At 44.8% G+C, this 23,028-nt stretch overlaps 1 protein-coding gene across 5 annotated transcripts in view; it reads right to left on the reverse strand.

Moving 5' to 3' along the window:
• Positions 1-23,028, reverse strand: part of SECISBP2 (SECIS binding protein 2) — a 39,359-nt gene that overhangs the window by 1,023 nt on the left and 15,308 nt on the right. For 3 of the 5 annotated variants that reach the window (XM_040237762.1, XM_040237781.1, XM_040237788.1), the window contains 9 exons: positions 22,440-22,562; positions 21,047-21,136; positions 19,652-19,784; positions 10,653-10,819; positions 9,806-9,953; positions 8,710-8,833; positions 7,856-8,076; positions 1,031-1,185; positions 525-717 (listed from right to left, as the gene is read on the reverse strand). In XM_040237762.1, coding sequence (XP_040093696.1) covers positions 525-717; positions 1,031-1,185; positions 7,856-8,076; positions 8,710-8,833; positions 9,806-9,953; positions 10,653-10,819; positions 19,652-19,784; positions 21,047-21,136; positions 22,440-22,562 — 1,354 coding nt within the window. The remainder of the gene's footprint in view (positions 1-524; positions 718-1,030; positions 1,186-7,855; positions 8,077-8,709; positions 8,834-9,805; positions 9,954-10,652; positions 10,820-19,651; positions 19,785-21,046; positions 21,137-22,439; positions 22,563-23,028) is intronic. The other 2 variants (XM_040237785.1, XM_040237770.1) reach the window with 1 other exon arrangement.

The following is a 23,028-nucleotide window of genomic DNA, read 5'->3' on the forward strand; positions in this document are numbered from 1 at the left end:
GCAAGAGTACTGGAGTGGGTTGCCATTGCAGGGGAATCTTCCTGACCCAGGGATCAAACCCGGATCTCCTGCATTGCAGGCGGATTGTTTAGCCTCTGGGCCACCACAGTCAGGGAAGTCTCTTGGAAAGCAAGCAGCACACAGCCTGCCCAGCAAACTGGCTCCCTAAGTGGGGCCTGGAAAGGACTCGAGCAAAATTCCCCAACTGCAACATCCCTCTCGCGAACAGGATCAAGCAGGTCGGTGCATGCCGGCCTTGACAACCACCCGTCAGGGATACAGCTGTCCTCTCAGCTGCCCTCAGGGTGCCATGTGACCCAAGGAAGCTCTGCCTGAGATATCCACTCACCAGCCCTCCCCTCCCGCATCTGAGACCACCTCTTAGACAAGGGCCGAGGCTTAACAAGGCCTCTGCAGCTAGTTTTGCCACAGTGGCCATGCCGCTCTCCTGGGCACCCTGTTCAATCAGCATCGATGAAGACCTAGAGGACGATGGGCCCCAACTCCATTCCCCCAGCACTCACTGTAGTGTGGCTCCTCTTTTCCAGTGGGGGCCAGGGGGCTGTCCTCTGCAGGGCAGCTGGGGCTCTGACTGGGTGGGCTGGCAGGGGCGCAGGGCCCGAGCTCACCCAACGGCTCCTGGCGCGCGTTCTCCAGCATAGTCCTATAGGCCTGCCGGGCTGCCATCGTCAGCTCCACCATCTTGTGGAACTGGTCCTTGAGCAGAAACCAGAGTGCAAGTGAGGTCGCCTGCAAACTGGCGAAGGCACCCTCTACAGGGAAAGGAGGGTTGATGCCCACCTAGGTACCAGGGGTGTTGCCCTCAGGCCTTCCTGAGGATTCTCCGTGGCACCAGTGAGCCCAGAGCAAAACTGGAATCACATTTCTGGGTTTTTAAGAAAACCAGGCCACCGAGGCTACCAAGACTGGGGCCCCTAGGGCTCAGGGCTACTCTACCAGTGAAGTGCAGACAACCACCATCCCCCCTGATTCCCTCCCAGAGCAAGACAGGCCAGCACCCCCGCCTTACCTGGGCCCCGTCGTAGCTGAAGATGCCCACCACGCTGACGGGAACAGCCTTGTTCAGGCTGCGGCCCAGAGCTTTGCGGTTGAGAGCAAACACAAAGGGGATGTTCTGGTCACAGGCGTAGTCAATGATGGTGTGCAGGGTGTCGTCTAGCCCACCTGCTCGGAGGACAAGGAAAATGACAGGGGAGGGCGTCCAAGGAGCACACCGGCAACACTGGCTGCCAAGAGCTTTTCCCGATGGAGGGTGACACTCCCCCCAGGCCAGGTTTCACCAGGAGAGCCAGTCACTGCGGTGGAAGTACACTATTACTCTTGGCCACATGGAAGAAATCAACTGTTCAAGAGACACTTCTAAAGCAATAAATCACTATAAAATAAGTCCACATCAAGCCAGCAGCTGGCACTGTGTGAAACGGGACAAGGAAGCCTTAGTTTGCTGAATACTGTGTGCCAGTCTGGGTCTAATGGCCTTGGGTGGATTGGCTCCTGTATCCTCACAAAACCCTAAGAGGGGAGGTGGTACCCACTTAAAAAGATGGAAACCCTAAGAGGGGAGGTCCCTGAGTAATCCTACCCTGCCTCCCAGTGAGACACAGCCTGGCAGAAGGAGGGTGGGGAGGGGAGGGGTGGCACTACAGGCAGAGAGGGTGAAGGAGCTGTGTGCGTTGAGTGATGCTCACGCAGAGTCGGAAACCAGCAACACCAACAAGCTGTTACCAACAAGAGAATCACATCCGGGCATCTGTGCGTGAGTAACATAGAAACCACCCATACACATGCAAACATCAGCCAGCTAGAACGCGGAATGGGAGAGGTGATTCCACGTACAGTGCAACCAAAGGCTGTAACAGGTGACTATAAATGTAGCAAGAAACGTGAGTGGCTTACAAAGCAGCCTCAACATGCTAGTGAAATACAAAAGGAAATCTAAGCCAAAGGCATCTATGCTCTTGGGTGGAACGAACCAATATGATCATATGTCAATGCTATGTTAACCGAAAACTTTTTATACTGTAACTTACTCTAAGTGGGACTTTTTTTGAGAAATACAAAATACACAAAATGAGAATGGCCTTTTGAAAAAAAGAAATTAATGTCAGGCTAGCATTTCCAGATAGTAAAGCTTGCCACACAACTGTAAGAACGTAAATTATGGGATACAGAGTGACATAATGAAGGCCCAGAAATCATCCGAATGAGTGGCACTTAAGCAGGTTGGCAAGACTCCTCTGAAGCACAGAAGGTGCAAAGAGACAGTGGGGTCAGTTTCTGCAAAAATCCATCTCAGACTGAAATGCATTCTTCCTAAATAGGGACAAGGTAAATAGAACAAGGGAAAAAACTGAATTAAAAAGTTAATAACCCTGGAGTAAGAAGGTTGAAGAGTAACATAAAACCTAGATGCAATAAAAACAAGAATAAAAAATATCCACATATACACACCCAATCTCTGAATGGCCAAAGAGGCTTAAAGAAAAACAGGCACGTGACAAACTGGAAAAATATTCACAATTCTTAACTAAAGTGGCTCATATTGTTTAAAAAAAAAAGTATATGTGAATTTAGAAGACTGACATCCTGAAAGACAAATGGGCAAATAATCAATAATTCACAGAAAATGCCAAGCCCTTAAACAAGTAGAAAGTTGCTCAGCCTTGCCTCACAAGAAAATGCTAACAGAATCACCCAAAGACCGGGGGGAGGCTGGAGGAAGCAAGAGGAAGCAGCATGCCCGCCTGTGGGGGCTGCAGTGCCCCCTAGAGGCAGCGTGGCCCCACCCCGGTTCCTCTGCAAACTGACGACTTCCTGAGGGAACACATAACATCTACAGGAGAAAGAAAAAATCTCCTAAGATCTCTTATCACCTGGTACCTAATTACATATGATTACCTGATTTTCTTTCAAAGGAACAACTTCTCAAATGCACATCCATCCTTGGATATGCAGATGGTATCACTCTAATGGCAGAAAGCGAACAGGAATTAAAGAGCCTCTTGATGAGGGTGAGTAAAACAGCTGGCTTAAAACTCAACATTCAGAAAACTAAGATCATGGCATCCGGTTTCATCACTTCATGGCAAATAGATAGGGGGAAAAAGTGGAAACAGTGGGAGATTTTATTTTCTTGGGCTCCAAAATCACTGTGGATAGTGACTACAGCCACAAAATTAAAAGATGCTTACTCCTTGGAAGAAAAGCTATGACAAACCTAGACAGTGTATTAAGAAGCAGAAAATCACTTGGCCTGCAAAGGTCCATAGAGTCAAAGCTATGGCTTTTCCAGTAGTCATGTATGGATGTGAGAGTTGGACTATACAGAAAGTTGGACCATAAAGAAGGTTGAGTACTGAAGAATTGATGCTTTCGAACTATGGTGCTGGAGAAGATTCTTTAGAGTACCTTGAGAACAAGGAGATCAAACCAGTCAATCCTAAAGGAAATCAACCCTGAATATTCATTGGAAGGACTGATGCTGAAGCTAAAGCTCCAATCCTCTGACCATCTGATTATGACAAGCCGACTCACTGGAAAAGACCCTGATGCTGGGAAAGATTGAGGGCAGGAGGGGAAGGAGGCAAGAGAGGATGAGACAGTTGGATGGCATCACTGACTCAATGGACATGCGTTTGAGCAAACTCTGGGAGATAGTGAAGGACAGGGAAGCCTGGCATGCTGCAGTCCATGGAGTCACAAAGAACTGGATATGACTTAATGACTGAAAAACAACTGCTTTTGAGGGAACTGGGAATTCATTCCACAGCTGATTTAATAGGGAATTAACGGTTAAGCCCCACATCCTTTTAATCTGTCTATCCCCTCCCCAGATCTACCCACAGAGATCAAAAGCGATGAGGAAGCAACTTCTGGGGTATGAACTTTTCAAAGAAAATTTACTCCTAGGCAAGTGGGGAAAAGGCAGAGGCAGGACCAGAGGTTAGGTGATGGCTGCATTCCTTACAGCGAAATGTTTCCAACAGGAGACTGATGACTCTCCTAAACATCAGCTCCATGGTCTCTCACTCAAGGGTGACTCAGCTTTGTGTCCACCCCAGCTCAGGAACTGATCAGAGAGGCTATTTGAGCAGTGTGCAGAAAAGAGCTATAACAAGCCTGGCCAGATGGCTGCTCCCCTAAAAAAGGCCAGCTTACTTGGCTGACCCTTGGCTGGTGCCTGAACTTGGCTTTGGGGGTTCCCCTGTGAACCCATCTGGTAAGAGTGACTACTGTTCCCAAGATGCATATGCAGATTACACTGAACACTGGCTTTCCTTCTGCAAGTCTGGAATGTGGGGACCTGCCTGGCAAAGAGTGCCCTTGTGGCCATCCCCAATAAAAATCCTGAGTGCTTACCCCTATTGAGCTTCCCTGGTAGATGACATGACACTTTACCCGTGTCGTTGCATCTCGTTTTGGGGAATTCAGCCTGTCCTGTCTGACTCCCCCTGGGGGAGGATGCTGCAGGCGTGCCCCACTTTCCCTGACGCAGCAGCCAAGTCTCAATGATTTTGCTCAGCCCTGTTCCCAGCCAACCTCACTCATGAGAGCTGAAAAATATCTCCAAGTGCCAGCTTCTAAAAGTTTCACAGTGACACAAAACAAGTAAATGCTATATCCAATCAACAATTTCCATTTAAAGTTTGAGTTCAGAATTATTCGGCAAAATGCCACTCTGAGCAAATAATAGTATTTCAACATAATCCCAGGCCGTAATAACTCAATTTTACCTTTAAAATGACCACAATCTATTGGCTGTCTTAACCAAGGAAGAAACATTCCTAGAACATGTAATCAAGTTCCTTATGCCCCAAGGCAAAAAACAAAAAATAGGAACAAATGAGTAAACAATGTATTTTATGCCCTCTCAGCTCCATTCTCTGGCATGATCAGAGGAGTGGGGGCTTAGAGAAAGAGCAAGGTAGACCACTGACTGAATACACATATTCCCGGTTTTTGGTTTGTCTTTTAAAGATGAAAATCCACAGCAGACTTTGAGACGAGTGAAAAAATTTTGGAAGCTGAAACACAAACAGGTGACTCAGCTGACCTAAGCCACCAGAGGGAAAACGCCTAGAAGCACCAGAGGGAAAACATCTTTACCCTAGAATTCATCCCCTAGAACTCGGCAACTAACTGGCAGCACCAGGCATTTGAGACAGTGTGGAATTCAGATGAGGTGACAGCAAGCTGGTGTCCAGACCTGCTTCACTCAACCAACACCCTGATGCTGGGCCTGTGGTGCAGCAGGGCGGCAGGTCTGCAGGACACTGGGCCCACACTTCTAATTGTGAATGTCAGGATAAGGTCATGGTCATAGGGTAGAGGTCAAGGCCTCCACCCTTTCACCCTAGACTCCCAGCAGAAAGTAAGAGAGTACTTCCCCAGGAAATGTGGCATCAGAGATGCACCCAGTATGGTGCTTTTCAACAGAGCAGCAGCCCAGTCGCCATCCCACAGCAGAGGCTCTAGCCTGGGGTCCCTGAAGTGGCAGCAGCAACTAAGAACTTACTAGAAATACAATTTTGGGGTCTGCTGGACCTGCTTAGGGAGAAACTCTGAAGTCTATGTTTTCATCAGCTTCCCAGGTGACTCACTACAGTTCGAGAACCACTGCTCTCAAAGGCAGCTCACAGCCTTTAAGTGCTAGCCTCACCCCCAGAATTCTAGTCAGCTTTGTTGTTGCTTGGTCACTTGTTGAGTCCAACTCTTTGTGACCCACTGGACTGTAGCCCGCCAGGCTCCTGTGTCCATGGGATTCCCCAGGCAAGAATACTGGAGTGGGTTGCCATTTCCTACTCCAGGGGATGTTCCCGACCCAGGGATCGAACCCAAGTCTTCAGCACTGGTAGGGGGATTCACTCAGCCACCAGGGATGTCCCTAGTCAGCTTTAGCAGCTGCTAAAGACAGACAAACAGACCTGGGCATATGCAGAAACCTCCACCGTGAGCTCAAAAAGCAAACCACCTCGGCAAGGAGGCGGTGCAGGGGGAAGAGACCCTCACATCACTATGATTCTCAGGGAGGAAACGCATCCAGAAGCAACCGCTACAAACACGGGAACTTTGGAGAACAATAAAAATAGCTCCCAGAAATTAAAAATAACAGCAGAAATGGAAGATCAAGAAGCATAACTGAAGAATCCTTACAGAAAACACAACTGAAGAGCTGAAAAGAAGAAAACTAACAGGTGGATGACGGTGCAGGAGACCCAGCATCCGTTCAACACAGTTCCAGGGGGAGCCGAGAGAGGACCAAGAGGAGGGAGAGTCAGAGCACAAAGCCCACAGCGTGTCCCAGGACTGAGCACACTGCCCGTAGGCCGTCCCACCCCCCAGAACCCTGGGCACAGGGGAGTTCCCACAAGCTTCCAGAGAGAAGGGAGGAAAGAAATAAAGGTCAGAAATTGGAAAGACTGGATTTCAAGCACCATCTTCTAGATGTCCCGCCATTTTTTTCTCATAAGCCACTGAAGGGGGGATGCACACACCCCAAGACAAGGGAGTATGTGAGAGCCAACAAACACCACAGCCCACCAGAAGACACATCCCCAGGATGACAGCTGCATGGGAGGCGCAGAGCTAGAATGGCCCCAGAGGAGGAGCTGCAGAATGCCTGAAGCACCCACTACTTTAAGGGGGGGGGGGTCAGGCAGCTGGCTGAGAGCTTGAGGGGTAATTCGTGTAAAGCCCAGCATCTGCCATGGGGTTGTGGTCGGGACACCGCCAGGGTACAACCAAAGGGACGAACCTGAGAGCCCTTTCTAATGGCGGGGACTGGATCTGCCTCCAGCTAGGACGGGGATGAGTCCATGGGGCTGGCCATGAGCAGGTCCAGCTGCTGCCCAAGGGCCCCTGGATGCTGCAGACAAGTCAGGAAACCTCAAGTGTTCAGACTGGAAACAGCAACTGGAAAGATTCAGCACTGGGATCTGGACTGGTTCCCGCAAAGTGCTGTTCCAGCCAAGTGGAACTCTACACCATGGGAGAGAGCAATGGGACCAGAGGAGGAGTCTGAATGTTGAGGCTAAGATGGAAGACCAGGTGTCTGAGTGATGGCATCCTGCTCCTAACAGCCCTTCTACTGACCACCCCAAGGGGACACAAAGTGGGTCAGCTGAGGGCCAGGGAGATGCAGACATCTGTCTGTTGGTCACCTCACCGAGCACATCACATGCCGAAAAAGAGAACCAACCTTCCAGCATCAGTAAGATGGCCAAGGGCTTGGACAAACCCACATCTTTAGTAAGTGAACAGACGAGTTAGTCACACACAGAGGAAAAGCCCAATGCAGGGACTGCCTAGCTGCCAGTCACGAAATCTCTGTGGTATGAGGGACCACCCCCCAGCTCCGAGGCAAGCAGCATGGCACCTGGCCCGCTGCATGAGGTGACACACCCTCTCTGGTCCGCGTGGGCCAGCCTGAGCCGTGTCGTGAAGATCGCAGGGGCCCAGCTGCTCACAGAGTGAGCACTTGGTGATCCAAGCAACTTGGAAACAAGTATGTAAAACAGCCAGCCTGGGGGGATTTGTTGTATGACGCAGGGAGCTCAACCTGGTGCTCTGTGACAACCCAGAGTGGTGGGATGGTTTGGGGTGGGAGGTGGGAAGGAGGTTCAAGAGGGAGGGGACATACGTATACCTATGGCTGATTCATGTTGATGTGTGACACAGAACTATAAAGCAATTATCCTCCAATTAAAAATAAATTTTAAAAACTCAACTAAAAGAAAATGAAGCAAACTGCACTTCCAAGGTCCCCAACCCCAAGTGGCTGACGGGGGTGTGGCGGCCAGAGGAATGACCAGCAGGGGCCACGCGGTGCCCTTACCTTTCGACTGGATCTTCTCACAGTTCGGAGAGATGATGATGCATTTCAGCCTTCTGAGCTTCAGATGTTTGAGGACCTCCCTCAGCCCCAACACAAGTCGGCGTTTGGCCTTGGCCTTGACTGGATCTTTCTGGTACATACGATCTTGGAAACGCACCAGCTCTTTCAGCAGGTCCGTAACACACGCGTCAACTTCTTTACTGAGCATTTGGCTGCAGTAGCTGAAGGGAACATTAGACACGGTCACTTTCCTCTGGCTGTGACAGTCTGGCGTGCTGCTCCCGGCACACCTCAGAGGAGGTGTGGGCAGTTCTGCTCAAGAAATCATGCTTTTGATGAGTAATGCCAGTCAAATAGGTAGGATTCTGACCGACAGAATTTTATAAGATATGGATGGAGGCATCCATCCCCACCCCAACCACAAGGGACAAAGACTTCTGGGCCCCACATCCCCAGGGCAGCCACTCCCGGGCACCTCTCCTCGTGAAGACAAACATCTACAGAGTCTACCCTGAAGAAAAGTGGGAGGGAAAGAGGTGGAGCACCCTAAGAAATTACACACAGATAGGGACCTCACATCATGAGCTGTCACCTTACTACCCGTTCCCAATCACAAAAGTGGCTTCAAGGGCACCTCTGGGATCACAGAATGAGGACAGAGACCTCTCGTGAGCAGATTATGTAGCCCTGGCATGTGTTAAGACCAGGTCCTAGCCACCTTCCGCCAGGAGGACACAATACCATGGCCCAACTTTACTGTGCTGAGCATGGCGGGCAAAGAGCTCGAGGTGCAACAGCAGAGCGGGCCCAGCACCCGAGGCCCCGCAGCGAGCCCAGCGCCCCAGCTCGCTCACTCCCTGAACCGCCGGCTGTGGATCTTGGGGCAGGCCTCCGTCTCCTTCTGGGGCTCAGCTCCCGGCTGCTCCTCCGACTTGCTCTCCGCCACAGGAACACAGGACACAGACTCTTTTGCTTCCCCTGGAGTTTCAGAGAAAGAAGTTACAGCAGGGCCCCTGCAGAGCTCAGTGCACAGACTGAGGGGCTTGGGGTAGGAAACGCGACAGCGCCTCCACAACAGCGTCGTCAGAGCACCCGGACTCAGCGGCTGGCCTCTCCGCCACCCATGGCTGTAGCTCATAAAACCCTGGGCAGCCTGTGTGGCAGAGGCCTCTAGGCTGGAAGGCAGGGGACTCAAGCTGGAGATGCACCAGGGGGAAATTCCAGCAGGAGGTGTGCTCGCATTTCTTATATACACCCCAAGCTGCCACAGCATCTCTGCTTCTAACGGAGCCCATATGGAAACTCACACAACACCCACGTGCCACCTGGCATGTTTGTACACCTGAATGCTATGCCACACTGACAATCAGGAACTACTTTTATAGGCCACAGACATACTGCCGGCCAGAACAAAACCTAAGATTCCACTGGAATGAAGCCTGAAAGCTCATGGGTGAACTGCAGACAGGGGTGAGGCCTTGGACCAGAATCATGGGGACTGGGGGGCCATTCTGCTTCTGAACTGGGTATGATCTGTGTACTGTTTTGAAACAATAAGTCAATAAGAAGCTTACTTAACCCATTTTTTTTGGAATGACACCATGTCTCACACACTTGTGGGCAAGCAGCTTTGCAGTTAACGGTGTTAATTCTCATGGCCATTTCAAACTGCAAGGACCATCGAGTATCACACACATTAAGCTCAGGGGCTTCACCCCTTTCTCTCTCACAGCCTCGAAAAGCAGAGGCACCAGAAGCTCCACTTGTTCACAGGGAGGTCCTCTTACTGTCAAGTTAGGACACTGAAAAACGTCTGCATTCCCAAAGCTCAAGGCCCACTTGCTTTTACCACACAGGGACCAGGGCTGGGCAAAGGCCAGACAATTGGCTGTGTACACAGTTACTCCCGCCGAGGGATTCTTTAAGAAGCAAGCCAATGGAACTCAATACCTAACACGCCAGGGGGCCGGAGGAGCTGGTCGTCACCGCCGCTCTCTTCGTCTTGCTCATCCTGCCCCTCATCACTGGGAAAAGCTGGGCTCGGAGCATTTTCTTGGAGACGCTGCTGCTTTCTCTCTTGCCGTTCTTTCAAAATAATCTTTCAAATTAAATAAACGACTGAAACACCTAAACACTCACATCTGAAAATAAGCTCTTCTGTGAAATAAGCCACCCACATTCAGCTGGCTGGCGCTGTACCTGATTGTGCCCTTACCTCCCCCGCCGCCTGCCCCCTCCCTGTGAGCAGCCCAATCCTCTCACCCATGGCCCAGGAACAGCAGGCTCCCCTGGGGAAACAGAGCAGTGCATGTGAGACCTGGGCTCTGATGCAACTGTGCAGCTCAATCTGACCCCAGGCAAGACACGCCTTCCTCCATCTGAGACTCACCATACCCCACAGGCTGATTTGAGAGTTAAATCAAAGACATGTGGCAGGAAGTGTCCAATATTTACCAAATCAGAGCATCAAACACAATGCCTCGGGGTAGGATGAGGGTAAAAAATGTAAAGGAGAACAGACTCCCCCCATTTCTGGATTTCTGTCCATGTCACTCCTAAGTATGGACATGAATATGAATGAAATAAGGCCTCCCCCTCCAGCAGCTGAGGTGCTCTGCACACCATGAGAGGAGAGCGAGGGATCATATTTCAGAGACTCATGCTTGCATCTTGACTAAGAGCAGGTTCAAATGAGAGTAAATGCTAAAAATCTAAAAACCTACAAGTCGAAAGAAGTAGAATGGATACAGCAGCCTACAAGTTTACTTGCGCCCATTTCAAACAAAACGCCACACACCTTCTTCAACGGAGTTGGCTTCTTGGCCTTGGGGACCTCCCTCTGCTTTCCTTTCTTCGTCATGGGGGAGGTGGAGTCTAACGGGTTGTGCGGGGTCTTCACCTGGGCAAGGCGGTGGCCCTTCTTCCCTGACATGGAGTCTTTGGAGAGGACGGGCACTGCCCCAACTGCAACACAGCAGGGACACCCAGCTCAGGCTGCCACCCACCACCTGCCAGGCTCCACAGGCAGGCTCGCTGCAGATCTGGCTCAGGAGCTCCCTGTGCCGCCCACCCAGCCCCACAACCTTCCTCGTCCCCATCAAACTATGCCTGAGGGAACCAGCTTCCTATCCCCATAATCAAACCTACATTTTTCAGCTAAGTCTGATGATGTGTTTGGGTCTCATTTTTTGATGAAGAGCTTTTCCAGGTAGCTTGCCCCTTTTACTCCACGATTTTCAGCTTACCTTGCCTTTGCAGAAGTTGGCCACTGGCTTCCTTCTACCTCATGTATATATATGTATACCTTCTACCTCACTATCTTAAAAGGCCCTTTAAGATCCTAGCAATATTTCGAGTTGATTCTCTTCAGTTTTCTAGACATATGTTCCTAAATTCCCTGCAGAGAGTAAATACATGATCACGATCACTGCTCCAAACACTTCCACTGCACACTGTGCTTCTGCTCTACTTCCCATCTTGTTACTGTTCCAAGGGAATAGTTAATTTGTGCCTACTTTCCCCCAACTTTTTAATTAGGAAAACTTCTAAACACACACCAAATAAGAGAATGTATAACAACAAACCCATGTGCTCATTGTCTGGCTTCAACAACCGTCAGTGTTTTTCCAAATATATTTTACCCACCCTCCTTAATTTTGGTACATGTTTTTAAAGTACTGTGTAAACACAGGAGTGACTCCTAGAAAGGCGACCCAAAAACAAGAAAACAACAACTAGGCAGAGACATCTGCAACCACACACTGTGGGGAAGGCAGCCACCAGACTCAGACCAGGCAGCTCCTTACACAAGACCAAAAGCACCCCATCACAACCACTACTTTCAGAAGGAAAAAATAAAATACCCAGTTGCCACAATGTATTAACTAAAAGTCAGTATTCAACAAAAAATTGTGAAACTTTCCAAGAAACAAGAAAGTATAACCCACCCTAAAGAAAAAAGGAAGTTAACAGAAACTGTCTTTGAGTGAGTGCCCCCAGCTGACCAAGAAATGAAGGCAACTGTGAGACTTGATTTCAATAAATACAAATAATAAAGGAGAAAGGCTCAACAGAAGATTAGAGATGGTAGAAAAATCAATGAACTTGAAGATAAAGCAACAGAAACCATTCAATTTAAAGAAAAGATTTTAAAAGAGCCTCCAGAGACCTGTGGGGCAACAAGTATACTAGTGTATATATATGTTGTGAGTGCCAGGAGAGGAAAGAGAAAAGAAAATATTTTGAACAAATAACGACCCTAAACTTTCCAAATTCAATGAATATTTCAACTGACAAACTCAAAATAGGATAAATATTACTTAACCAAACGTAGGACGTATACAGAGATTCCCACATAGAAACATCATAGTCAAACTGCTGAAGGTCAAAACAAAAACAGCAAGGGAAAAACAACTCATTACAGAAAGTGCAACAAGACAAGTAATCTCACTGGCAACAATGGAGGCAGGAGGGCAATGGAATGACATTCAAAGAAGTGAGGGGGAAACCTGTCAATCAAGAATTCTATATCCAGTGAAACTATCCTTCAAAAAATGAATCTAAAATATAGACGTTTCTAGGTAAACAAGGACTGAATTTGTTGCTTGATTTATTTATAAGCAACTACTTACTTTCTTACTTTTAAGAAATTTAATTTTTTTAAGTAAAGGAAAAAATCAAAGGAATCAAAATGGTACTATGTATTTATTTAACATAAAAGAAAACAGTTAAAGAGGAACAGAGGAATAAATTAAGACACGAAAGAATCAGAAAAAAAATAGTAATAGCAATAAATCCAACCACTGTAACAATAGCATTAATTGTGAATGAACAATGAACAAAGCACAACACTCAACAAGGAAGAGAATTTTAGCCTGGATTAAACAGAAAGCTCCAACTATAAGCTGTCTACCAGAAACACATCTTAAAGACACTGATAGGTGGCCAAGGTTTACTCTTCCCTGTTATGGCAGAAAGTGAAGAGGAGCTAAAAAGCCTCTTGATGAAAGTGAAAGAGGAGAGCAAAAAAGTTGGCTTAAAGCTCAACATTCAGAAAACGAAGATCATGGCATCCGGTCCCATCACTCCATGGGAAATAGATGGGGAAACAGTGGAAACAGCGTCAGACTTTATTTTTGGGGGCTCCAAAATCACTGCAGATGGTGACTGCAGCCATGAAATTAAAAGACACTCACTCCCTGGAAGAAAAGTTATGACCAATCTAGATAGTATATTCAAAAGCAGAGACATTACTTTGCTGACTAAGGTCCGACTAGTCAAGGCTATGGTTTTTCCTGTGGTCATCTATGGATGTGAGAGTTGGACTGTGAAGAAGGCTGAGCACCGAAGAATTGATGCTTTTGAACTGTGGTGTTGGAGAAGACTCTTGAAAGTCCCTTGGACTGCAAGGAGATCCAACCAGTCCATTCTGAAGGAGATCAACCCTGGGATTTCTTTGGAAGGACTGATGCTAAAGCTGAAACTCCAGTACTTTGGCTACCTCATGAGAAGAGCTGACTCATTGGAAAAGACTCTGATGCTGGGAGGGATTGGGGGCAGGAGGAGAAAGGGACGACCGAGGATGAGATGGCTGGATGGCATCATGGACTCGATGGATGTGAGTCTGAGTGAACTCCGGGAGATGGTGATGAACAGGGAGGCCTGGTGTGCTGTGATTCATGGGGTCAGAGTCGGACATGACTGAGCAACTGAACTGAACTGAACTGATGCTGCTCATAAAAGCATTCATTAATCAGATCTCATTAATCAGATCAGCCAGTTGGGAAGACCAAACCTGGGCTCCAGAATAGATGTAAGTCACCAAAGGCCTTTGTGTTCTGGCAAGAAAGCCCCTTGTAGGACTATTTGGTACTGGAAAAGGTCAGTTTTCATTCCAATCCCAAAGAAAGGCAATGCCAAAGAATGCTCAAACTACTGCACAACTGCACTCATCTCACACGCTAGTAAAGTAATGCTCAAAATTCTCCAAGCCAGGCTTCAGTAATATTTGAACCGTGAACTTCCAGATGTTCAAGCTGGTTTTAGAAAAGGCAGAGGAACCAGAGATCAAATTGCCAACATCTGCTGGATCATGGAAAAAGCAAGAGAGTTCCAGAAAAACATCTATTTCTGCTTTATTGACTATGCCAAAGCCTTTGACTGTGTGGATCACAATAAACTGTGGAAAATTCTGAAAGAGATGGGAATACCAGACCACCTGACCTGCCTCTTGAGAAATCTATATGCAGGTCAGGAAGCAACAGTTAGAACTGGACATGGAACAACAGACTGGTTCCAAATAGGAAAAGGAGTCTATCAAGGCTGTATATTGTCACCCTGCTTATTTAACTTATATGCAGAGTACATCATGAGAAATGCTGGGCTGGAAGAAACACAAGCTGGAATCAAGATTGCCGGGAGAAGTATCAATCACCTCAGATATGCAGATGACACCACCCTTATGGCAGAAAGTAAAGAGGAACTAAAGAGCCTCTTGATGAAAGTGAAAGAGGAGAGTGAAAAAGTTGGCTTCAAGCTCAACATTCAGAAAACAAAGATCATGGCATCTGGTCCCATCACTCCATGGGAAATAGATGGGGAAACAGTGGAAACAGTGTCAGACTTTATTTTTTGGGGCTCCAAAATCACTGCAGATGGTGACTGCAGCCATGAAATTAAAAGACACTCACTCCCTGGAAGAAAAGTTCTGACCAACCTAGATAGCATATTCAAAAGCAGAGACATTACTTTGCCAACAAAGGTCCGTCTAGTCAAGGCTATGGTTTTTCCTGTGGTCATGTATGGATGTGAGAGTTGGACTGTGAAGAAAGCTGGGCACCGAAGAATTGATGCTTTTGAACTGTGGTGTTGGAGAAGACTCTTGAAAGTCCCTTGGACTGCAAGGAGATCCAACCAGTCCATTCTGAAGGAGATCAACCCTGGGATTTCTTTGGAAGGACTGATGCTAAAGCTGAAACTCCAGTACTTTGGCCACCTCATGTGAAGAGTTGACTCACTGGAAAGACTCTGATGCTGGGAGGGATTGGGGGCAGGATCAGAAGGGGACGACAGAGGATGAGATGGCTGGATGGCATCATGGACTTGATGGACATGAGTCTGAGTGAACTCCGGGAGTTGGTGATGGACAGGGAGGCCTGGCGTGCTGTGATTCATGGGGTTGCAAACAGTCAGACATGACTGAGCGACTGAACTGAACTGAACTGAATCTAAAAATAAAGAGAAACTTAATTCCTCTTAGTTAATTTTTACTTTTTCTGGTAAGAATGATTCCATTACTGATGTCAAAAAGAAAGAAGATGGACATGTCAGTATCTGGGCATTACTGGGATCTGTGGCCAAAACATCCTTTCAATATTATCAAAATCCAACAACCCAATAACCAACCTTACAATCTAACAACCTCAAGCTACTTAAAAATATCATCTGACTGAGGGCCCCTACTTCTTGCCAAATTGTCTTGGACTTCATATACAATTCCATCTAAAAGATACAACTTGAATCTAGCTGCAAAAGAGCCACCTTATATAGCCTCAGAGGTAGTTCCCTCACTTTTCTTGCTTTTACCTTTGGCTGGAGGTCTAGAACATTCAGTTAGCAGCTCACATGCTTCCCTGCAGGCTCCCCAAGAAACTACATTTTTCAGAATCAAGAGGTTGGCCAAGCACTTTCCTGACTTTTCTGGAAAGGCCAACACTGCAGACCTTTCCCAAACAGACACTGAGCAAAGTAACTCTGAAGGAGGAATACCTAAGAAGGCAGTGATCCTAAGTTTTGATACAATTAAGAATTATTCATACATGTGATGTATGATCCTGAAATGAAAAAAATCACCAAAATCACTGAGAAAAGAATTTAAATACAGACTGGATATAAGATGGTAACAAAAAAATAATTTTTATTATTATTAGAAGGGAGAATGGCAGAATGGATCAATTAAAAATAAAATCACCATCAATTAGAGATACTGACTGATGTATTTACAGGTTAAATGACATGATGTCTACAAGTACTTCAGGGGAAAATAACAGAGTTCTGGATGCAACAGGACTGGCAAAGTGTTGGTAACTGATGGAGCTGGGTAATGGGCATATGGTGGCAGTCTTCATCATATTCTACTTTTGACTATGTTTTAAATGTTCCACCACAAAAAGTGAAAAACAAGGACAAGACAAAACCAAAAGTCCCACTGTGTGCTTGTTAAAAACACCTATTGCCCATCCCATACCAAGTGGTTCTAAGTGTACCACATCAGAGGTGTTCCCAGAACCTGCACTTTCAGCTTGCTCCCAAGTAGTGCCATTGCTGGCAATCCTGGGGATACTGCATGAAAAAGAAATACTGGATTCAGGGACACATTGTCAACTGGTGCCTCAGCCACTGTATACTTGGACTAAATTAACTTCATTCACACATTTTAAATTTGTACTCTGGGCTTTTAATTAAGGTCACTATGAAACTCACTATAAGAGTTACTTCTGCTATACCTATGAGAAGGCTATTTAGGAAACTTCTGACTTTACCATTCAGCAGCCCATATAAAATAATCCAAATGAGAAACAGCATTTAGAATTTTAGAATTTTTGGCTTCAAAAACTCCCACTTCCACCAACAAACTAAGATTTCATTTATATTAAGTTCTAGAGCAGGAAAAAACAGTCTATGGCAGGAAATGGCAGGAAAAAAAAAAAAAATCAGAACCTTGGCTGCCTGCAAGTAGCAGCAGGGACTGACTGGGATGGGAAGGGGCTGGAATTTCAAAGGTGATGATGATGTTCTACACAGCCAGAAGTTTGGGTTACAAAGTTATATATTTGCCAGAGCTCTTAAAATGATACATCTAAGATCTGTGCATGTCATCAAATGCATATTTTGCCACCAAAGGCAAATAGGAATCACAAATACTGAACTCTATTAATGATATGCATGCTTGGGAGTAAAATATACTGATGTCTGCAAGTTACTTTGAAATGCAGCAAAAATAAAATACAAGTAAATTGATATTGGATAAACTGATGGATAGATTGGGATCAGCAAACTTCCTTAAAGGGCCAGAGAGTAAATATTTTAAGCTAATGAGCATACGTATTTCAACACTCATATGCCATTCTAGTTCAAAAGCAGCCACAGATAATACTTAAATAAATGTGTGTTGGTTGTGTTCTAATAATACAAGTATCCAGGTTGCTTCCCAGGTGGTGTGGTGGTAAAGAATCCATCTGCCAATGCAGGGGACACAAGAGACATGGGTTTGACCCCTGGGTTGGGAAGATCCCCTGAAGTAGGAAATGGCAATCCAATCCAGTATTCTTGCCTGGAAAATTCCATGGACAGAGGAGCCTGGTGAGCTTACAGTGCACACACACACACACACTCTTTGTATGTGTGCAAAGAGTCAGACACAACTGAGCACACATACACACAGCCAGCAGGATATAGTTGGCTGACCTCTGGAAAAGTTATGTGACTGAAAAAAATTAGGAACAACTGTACTATCTAGGTGGTGAGTACATGGGTATTCACTGCATGATTTTATTCAGCTTTTCCAGATGCTTGAAAATTTCTGGAAAAAAAAAACAAAAATATTCTATTTCCCTTCCCTTGAGGAAACAAATTATGTTTATCCTTTCTAGGATTGATGCCATAATAAAATTATCACCAGAAAGTGAAAGTGAAGTTGCTCAGTCGTGTCCAACTCTTTGAGACCCCATGGACTGTAGCCTACTAGGCTCCTCCGTCCGTGGGATTCTCCAGGCAAGAATATTGGAGTGGGTTGCCATTTCCCTCTCCAGAAGGAGCAGTTTATAAGTAAAATTACATGATGAATTGCTTTAAAATGCTTCAGGAAAAAAAAAAGTAAGCTTCATCATTTCCTGGATCCTATTTTTCACTTTTAAACCACCTCAGAGAGAAACATATCTACAAGACTATGGTGGCAAATGAACATTCTTTCTTTGTATGACATATTACCAATTTTAACTGTCTTGGCTCTCAGGCATGATTCAGAGAAAATGACTACGTCACTAAGGAGTTAAAACTACCACCTGCTGTGTTCCCATGGACAAGCAGGTAATTCATTTCTACCAAATGCAGCTTTATAACCTGCACAGGGCACTTATAAGATTTTCACCAGGTCATCACATCCAGTGAAAACCCATCTTTTAATAAAACCTATTTCTTAAAACCATCACACTTAATTAACTTCAAAATTTTTGTGGTAAAAACATATAAAACCCACTATTTTAACCATTCTTCACTTCACAATTCAGTGGCATCAATTATGTTCAAAATATTGTTGCAACCATCACCACTACCCATTTCCAAAGCTTTTTCATGCCCCTAAATAAAAATCTGTCACCATTAAACAGTAACTACTCATTCCCTACTCCCCTCAACCCCTGGTAACCTCTAATCTACATTCTTTCTATGATAGAATTTCCTGCCTTTTTAAGGTTGAGTATTCCATTATATGTATATACCACCTTCTGTTTACCCATTCATTTGTTGATACACATTTGGGCTGCTTACACCTTTGGACTACTACAAATAATGCTGCTATGAACACTGGTGTACAAGTGACTTGAGTTTCTGTTTTTAATTCTTTCAGATACATTCAGACGAGTGCACCTGCTAAGTCATGTGACAACTCTCTACTTAGCGTTCTAGAATCACCAAACTATTTTCCAAGTACACCATTTAATGTTTTCATCAGCAACAGTTCCAGTTTTTCCAAATCCCCACCAACACTTATTTTCCACATTTCTGATTAGTTATCATAGTAAGTTTGAAGAATTACCTCCAAAGTAGTTTTAACTTGTATTTCTCTAATGACTAATGGTGTTGAACATCTTGCTGTGTGTTACTGGCCATATGTGTATCTTCTAATGGGGAAATGTCTTTCAAGAGCTTTGCCCATTTTGTAATGAGTTACTGAACTGTAGGAATTCCTATATATTTGTATATTAAATGCTTATAAGATATATGATTTTTAAATATTTTCTCCCATGCTGCAAGTTGTTTTCTTACTGTCTTGATAACATCATTTAGTACACAAGTTTTCAATTTTTATGAAATCCAATTTACCTATTTTTGCTTTTGTTGTTTGTGCTTTTGGAGTCCTTTCTGAAACTGCATCATCTAATCCAAGGTCCTGAAGATTTATCCTGTTTTACTTATTCTAACAGTTTCAAGGTTTTAGCTCATATTTTAAATGTGATCCATTTTGAGTTAATTTTTGTATATGGTATGATGTTAACAGTACTACTTTACTGTTTTGGCATGTGGAAATGCTAAAACAGTTGTCCTAGTACCATTTTTTGATTATTCTTTGTCCTTTTAATAAACTCAACACTTCTAATCAAAAATTCACTAGCCACAGATATGTGTGTTTATTTCTGGATTCTCAATTCTATTCCACTGGTCTACATCTATCCTCATTCCAGCACTACACTATTTTGATTATATATCATTAACTTTTGATTGGGCTTCCCTGGTGGCTCAGATAGTAAAAAATCTGCCTGCAATGCGGGAGACCTGTGTTCGATCCCTGAGTTGGGAAGATCCCTGGAGAAGGGAACAGCTACCCACTCCAGTATTCTGGCCTGGAGAATTCCTTGGACAGAGGAGTCTGGCAGGCTACAGTCCATGGGGCTGCAAAAGAGCTGGACACAACTAAGTGACTTTCACTCATTCAACTTTTGATTACAAGAGAATACCGTCACAAAATAGTTATCTGAAAAAGATGTCAATTATTTATCTGAAATGAACAAGCTCTTTTACCTGAGAACACCACTGATTTGGAGGACTGCTTTGCATTCGGGGAGTGCTGCTTCTTTTCCAGTGCGGTTAGCATTCCTCCCAAATCCAACTGTACTGGAATCTGGCTTTTCTTTCTACTACTTTTAAAATTATTCTAAAAAGTTAAAAATCAGAAGTTTACTCATAATACTTTATTTTACAAACAGTACTTTTCATTTTATAACAAAAAGCCATATAATTAAGGATTAAAAAAGACAGATACAGAGACTACAAAAATCTTGATATTAAAAGCAATTAAAGAAAAGACCCATCAATTCCAAATTGTCTGCCAATATTACCACCGAGGCTGCTTATTTCCTTCTCCTTTCTTAATGCGGGTTTAATTAAACCACTGGCATTTCTGTTTGCATCTCCATTCTGAATAAATAAGAGCATACACCTACAGATAAGGAACAAAGGCTGGAATAGAGTCCCTGGCTGCAGAGTCTGTGTGAGGCTCGCTGGTTAGGACTGCTGCCTCACTAGCGCCTTTTGCCCTCCAATTGCCTAAGTGAGCAAAGCTACCTACCATGAAATCATAGGGCACAGCAAAAAATGTACACAAGTCCAAAGTATTAAATTTAGGCACAAAGTCAGATATACTCTAAACAAGTGTTATTTCTGAAATAACTGTGACATGGGTTTTGAGACCATATAAAGGCTGTATGGGCATGTTGTCTCTGGTGCTTTAGTGCCTCCACTCCGGCCCTTCAGCCACTGTTCTCTTCCCTGATGCCAAAGTCACACTGGGTGAGTGCTCATAGCAAGAGGGGAGTGCTAAGCACAGTACCGGCACCTAGAGACCTCTGCGGCGACGGAAGATGCCCAAACATGGGAATGCAAAGCTACAGGGTAAGAATCTTACTCTTCATAAATGTGAAAATAACCATCCCACTTTGAGAGACAAAAGGACAATGAAAATGCTCAAAGTACACAAGTTCCCCATCTAGATTATGAACTACAAACTCATTCCTGAATCCACAGTGGGGCTGAGGTACAAGGAGATTCATCTCTTTGACCCTGACTACTTGACTATGCTTCTGTCAGACAAAACTGCCTCACAAAAGGATTCTTCTATTTCCTGAATACACTAAGTTAATGTTTTTTCTTTAAATCAAACAGACAAGCAGTATGTGTTCCCCTCCTTTCTGATATAGCAGTAACTGATCATCTAATTTCAAAAGTGAGGAAGCAGTTCTGGCTTAAGAGCAAGTTTGTTTCAACACCCTGGATATGGTTCCCCAATGAAGAAATGAATCAGAACAAAACCACTTGTGCCCATAAAGGAAGACGTCTGGAAAGGGGGTGTTCTTGAGAGTTTTAGTTTAGCGAGAAAAGTTAAGCCTAAACCAATTGTGGTTGCAATCTAAAAATTACCTGTGGCTGCTGTTTAGACTGAAATTTCGGTGACTCTACTCTGTCTCTTCTTTCAGATGCAACTGCCAGATTGGGAAATTCCTCGGCATCCTAAGTAAACCACATACCCTTTAGCTCTTCACACATCACAAGAATCAAATAAGCCCAACTACAATCTTTTCTTTGCTCGTATTTTCTTTCCATAAAAATCTCCTATAATAAGTGCTCAAAGTTATTATTAAAAAAAAAAAAAACACTAATGTAACTACTTTGGCTTTATTTCACTTTTAGAACAAACTTAAAAGACTTCAGTTTGAATGCCCCTGCCCCCAGAGACCGCGGAGCCTCAAGGATGGGTTCACCAAGCAGTCTACGAACTTCCTTTAACCATCCTGGCACAAGAGTATTCAAGTACCATCCTTCAACTATGTTTTTTTTAGGGAAACCATCAACTTGGACACAGGAGATTTAAGCATCCTGTCCTGTGTGCTGATCCTAGGCTAGAAAAAAGAAACAAGTCTCTAAACAATGTTTAAATCATTTAAAAATGTTTTATGTACTTTTGTCAATATTTTAGGCACCCTGGAGAAATTATGTGAAAATTGAGGGGCGGAAACACGAATTTGTTGGCCCAAACAATAATACTCTAATGCAGTCACAGGTTTTCAAACAGGCAATCCCATTATTCTCAAGGAAATGTTTCAAAAGCCCTGGGAGCCCCTCAAGTTTGTGGGAACACCCTGGGCTTGACCCTAAGTTGGTGGCCTGGGGAGCACTGCTGAGACCCTTCCTGTCAGCACCAGGCTGTTGAGTCTGATAATTCTCAACCCAGGAGAAACATAATCAGAATCCAGGATGGCTTACTGAAGAACAAGGACATTCTTGGAGTATCACAGGACAACAATTTAAAGCACACTTTTGGAAGCTCGTGATACTCTCTTCTTGACCAGGGCCCACATCAGATTTATGGTATTGTAAATTTCTCTCTATAGTGGAGCACGTTATAGCAAGACATCTAGATAGAAAAGGAGGCCCTGCAGAAGCAAGCATGCCAAAGCAAAGGAAAAACAGGTCAGAAGACACTGAGGGGTATGGTACATATCAGTAGTATGGCATACACACCACTAAATTTCAATACAAGCAGTTTTGTCTCTAGACCATTCATTCATTCTTTTCAGATATTTACTGAGTGCCTGCTATGAGATGGGCACTGTGCTGGAGACACCAAATTGAAGGAGTGAAGAAAGTGGGTGATATCTATTTTTTTTAGCACTAGGAAAACAATTATTTTAAAAAATGTTAGAGACTTTTTACTTGGGCAACCAGTATTTCTGGTTCTTAATAGAAATACTGGTTCTATTAAGGAAGACCCACTTATTATATCATACAAGGTGAATAATAAATATAAATGTACTTCAATCCTTGGTGGCTCTTGAACTGTCAGGACTTCATATTTTGATTTAGATTTTTCTTTCTTTTTCTTATTCTTTCTTGAGGCTTCATTTTGCTCAGGATTGCCACCTTGTGATGCTTTGGACTAACAACAACAACAACAACACAAAAACAAAGAAAAAGGCAAAAATTATGGTTTTTAAAGCATTCAATAAACATTTTAATTCCATGCATCAGAATAAAATTAAGATATCAAGTTGTACAACCACAAGGCAACTTTACTCAGACTTACTCCCTATTTTCCAAAGAGCCAGCATTTGGTAGAATGATTCTGAAGGAAAAAATCCATAAAGCAGATGCCACATCCAACTGCGCAGAAACAGGTGGATTTGGACCTAAGTTTTCAGCTTGAGGAGGTCATGATAACGACCCTACTGATGCCAACCTGAAGCCCTTCCATGAGTCCAGGTGTGCCGCTTCCATCACCACAGCCCAAAGGCTCCTAAACCTGACTGTACCTCAGGATCACCAATGTAGCCTGTGACTCAGACCTCTGTCTGGGCTCATCCCAGACCTGCAGAATTTGACCTCACCACCTTCACTCTCCGCTC

This window comes from Oryx dammah, unplaced genomic scaffold, assembly GCF_014754425.2.
Source record: "Oryx dammah isolate SB20612 unplaced genomic scaffold, SCBI_Odam_1.1 HiC_scaffold_1, whole genome shotgun sequence".
Lineage (NCBI taxonomy): Eukaryota > Metazoa > Chordata > Mammalia > Artiodactyla > Bovidae > Oryx > Oryx dammah.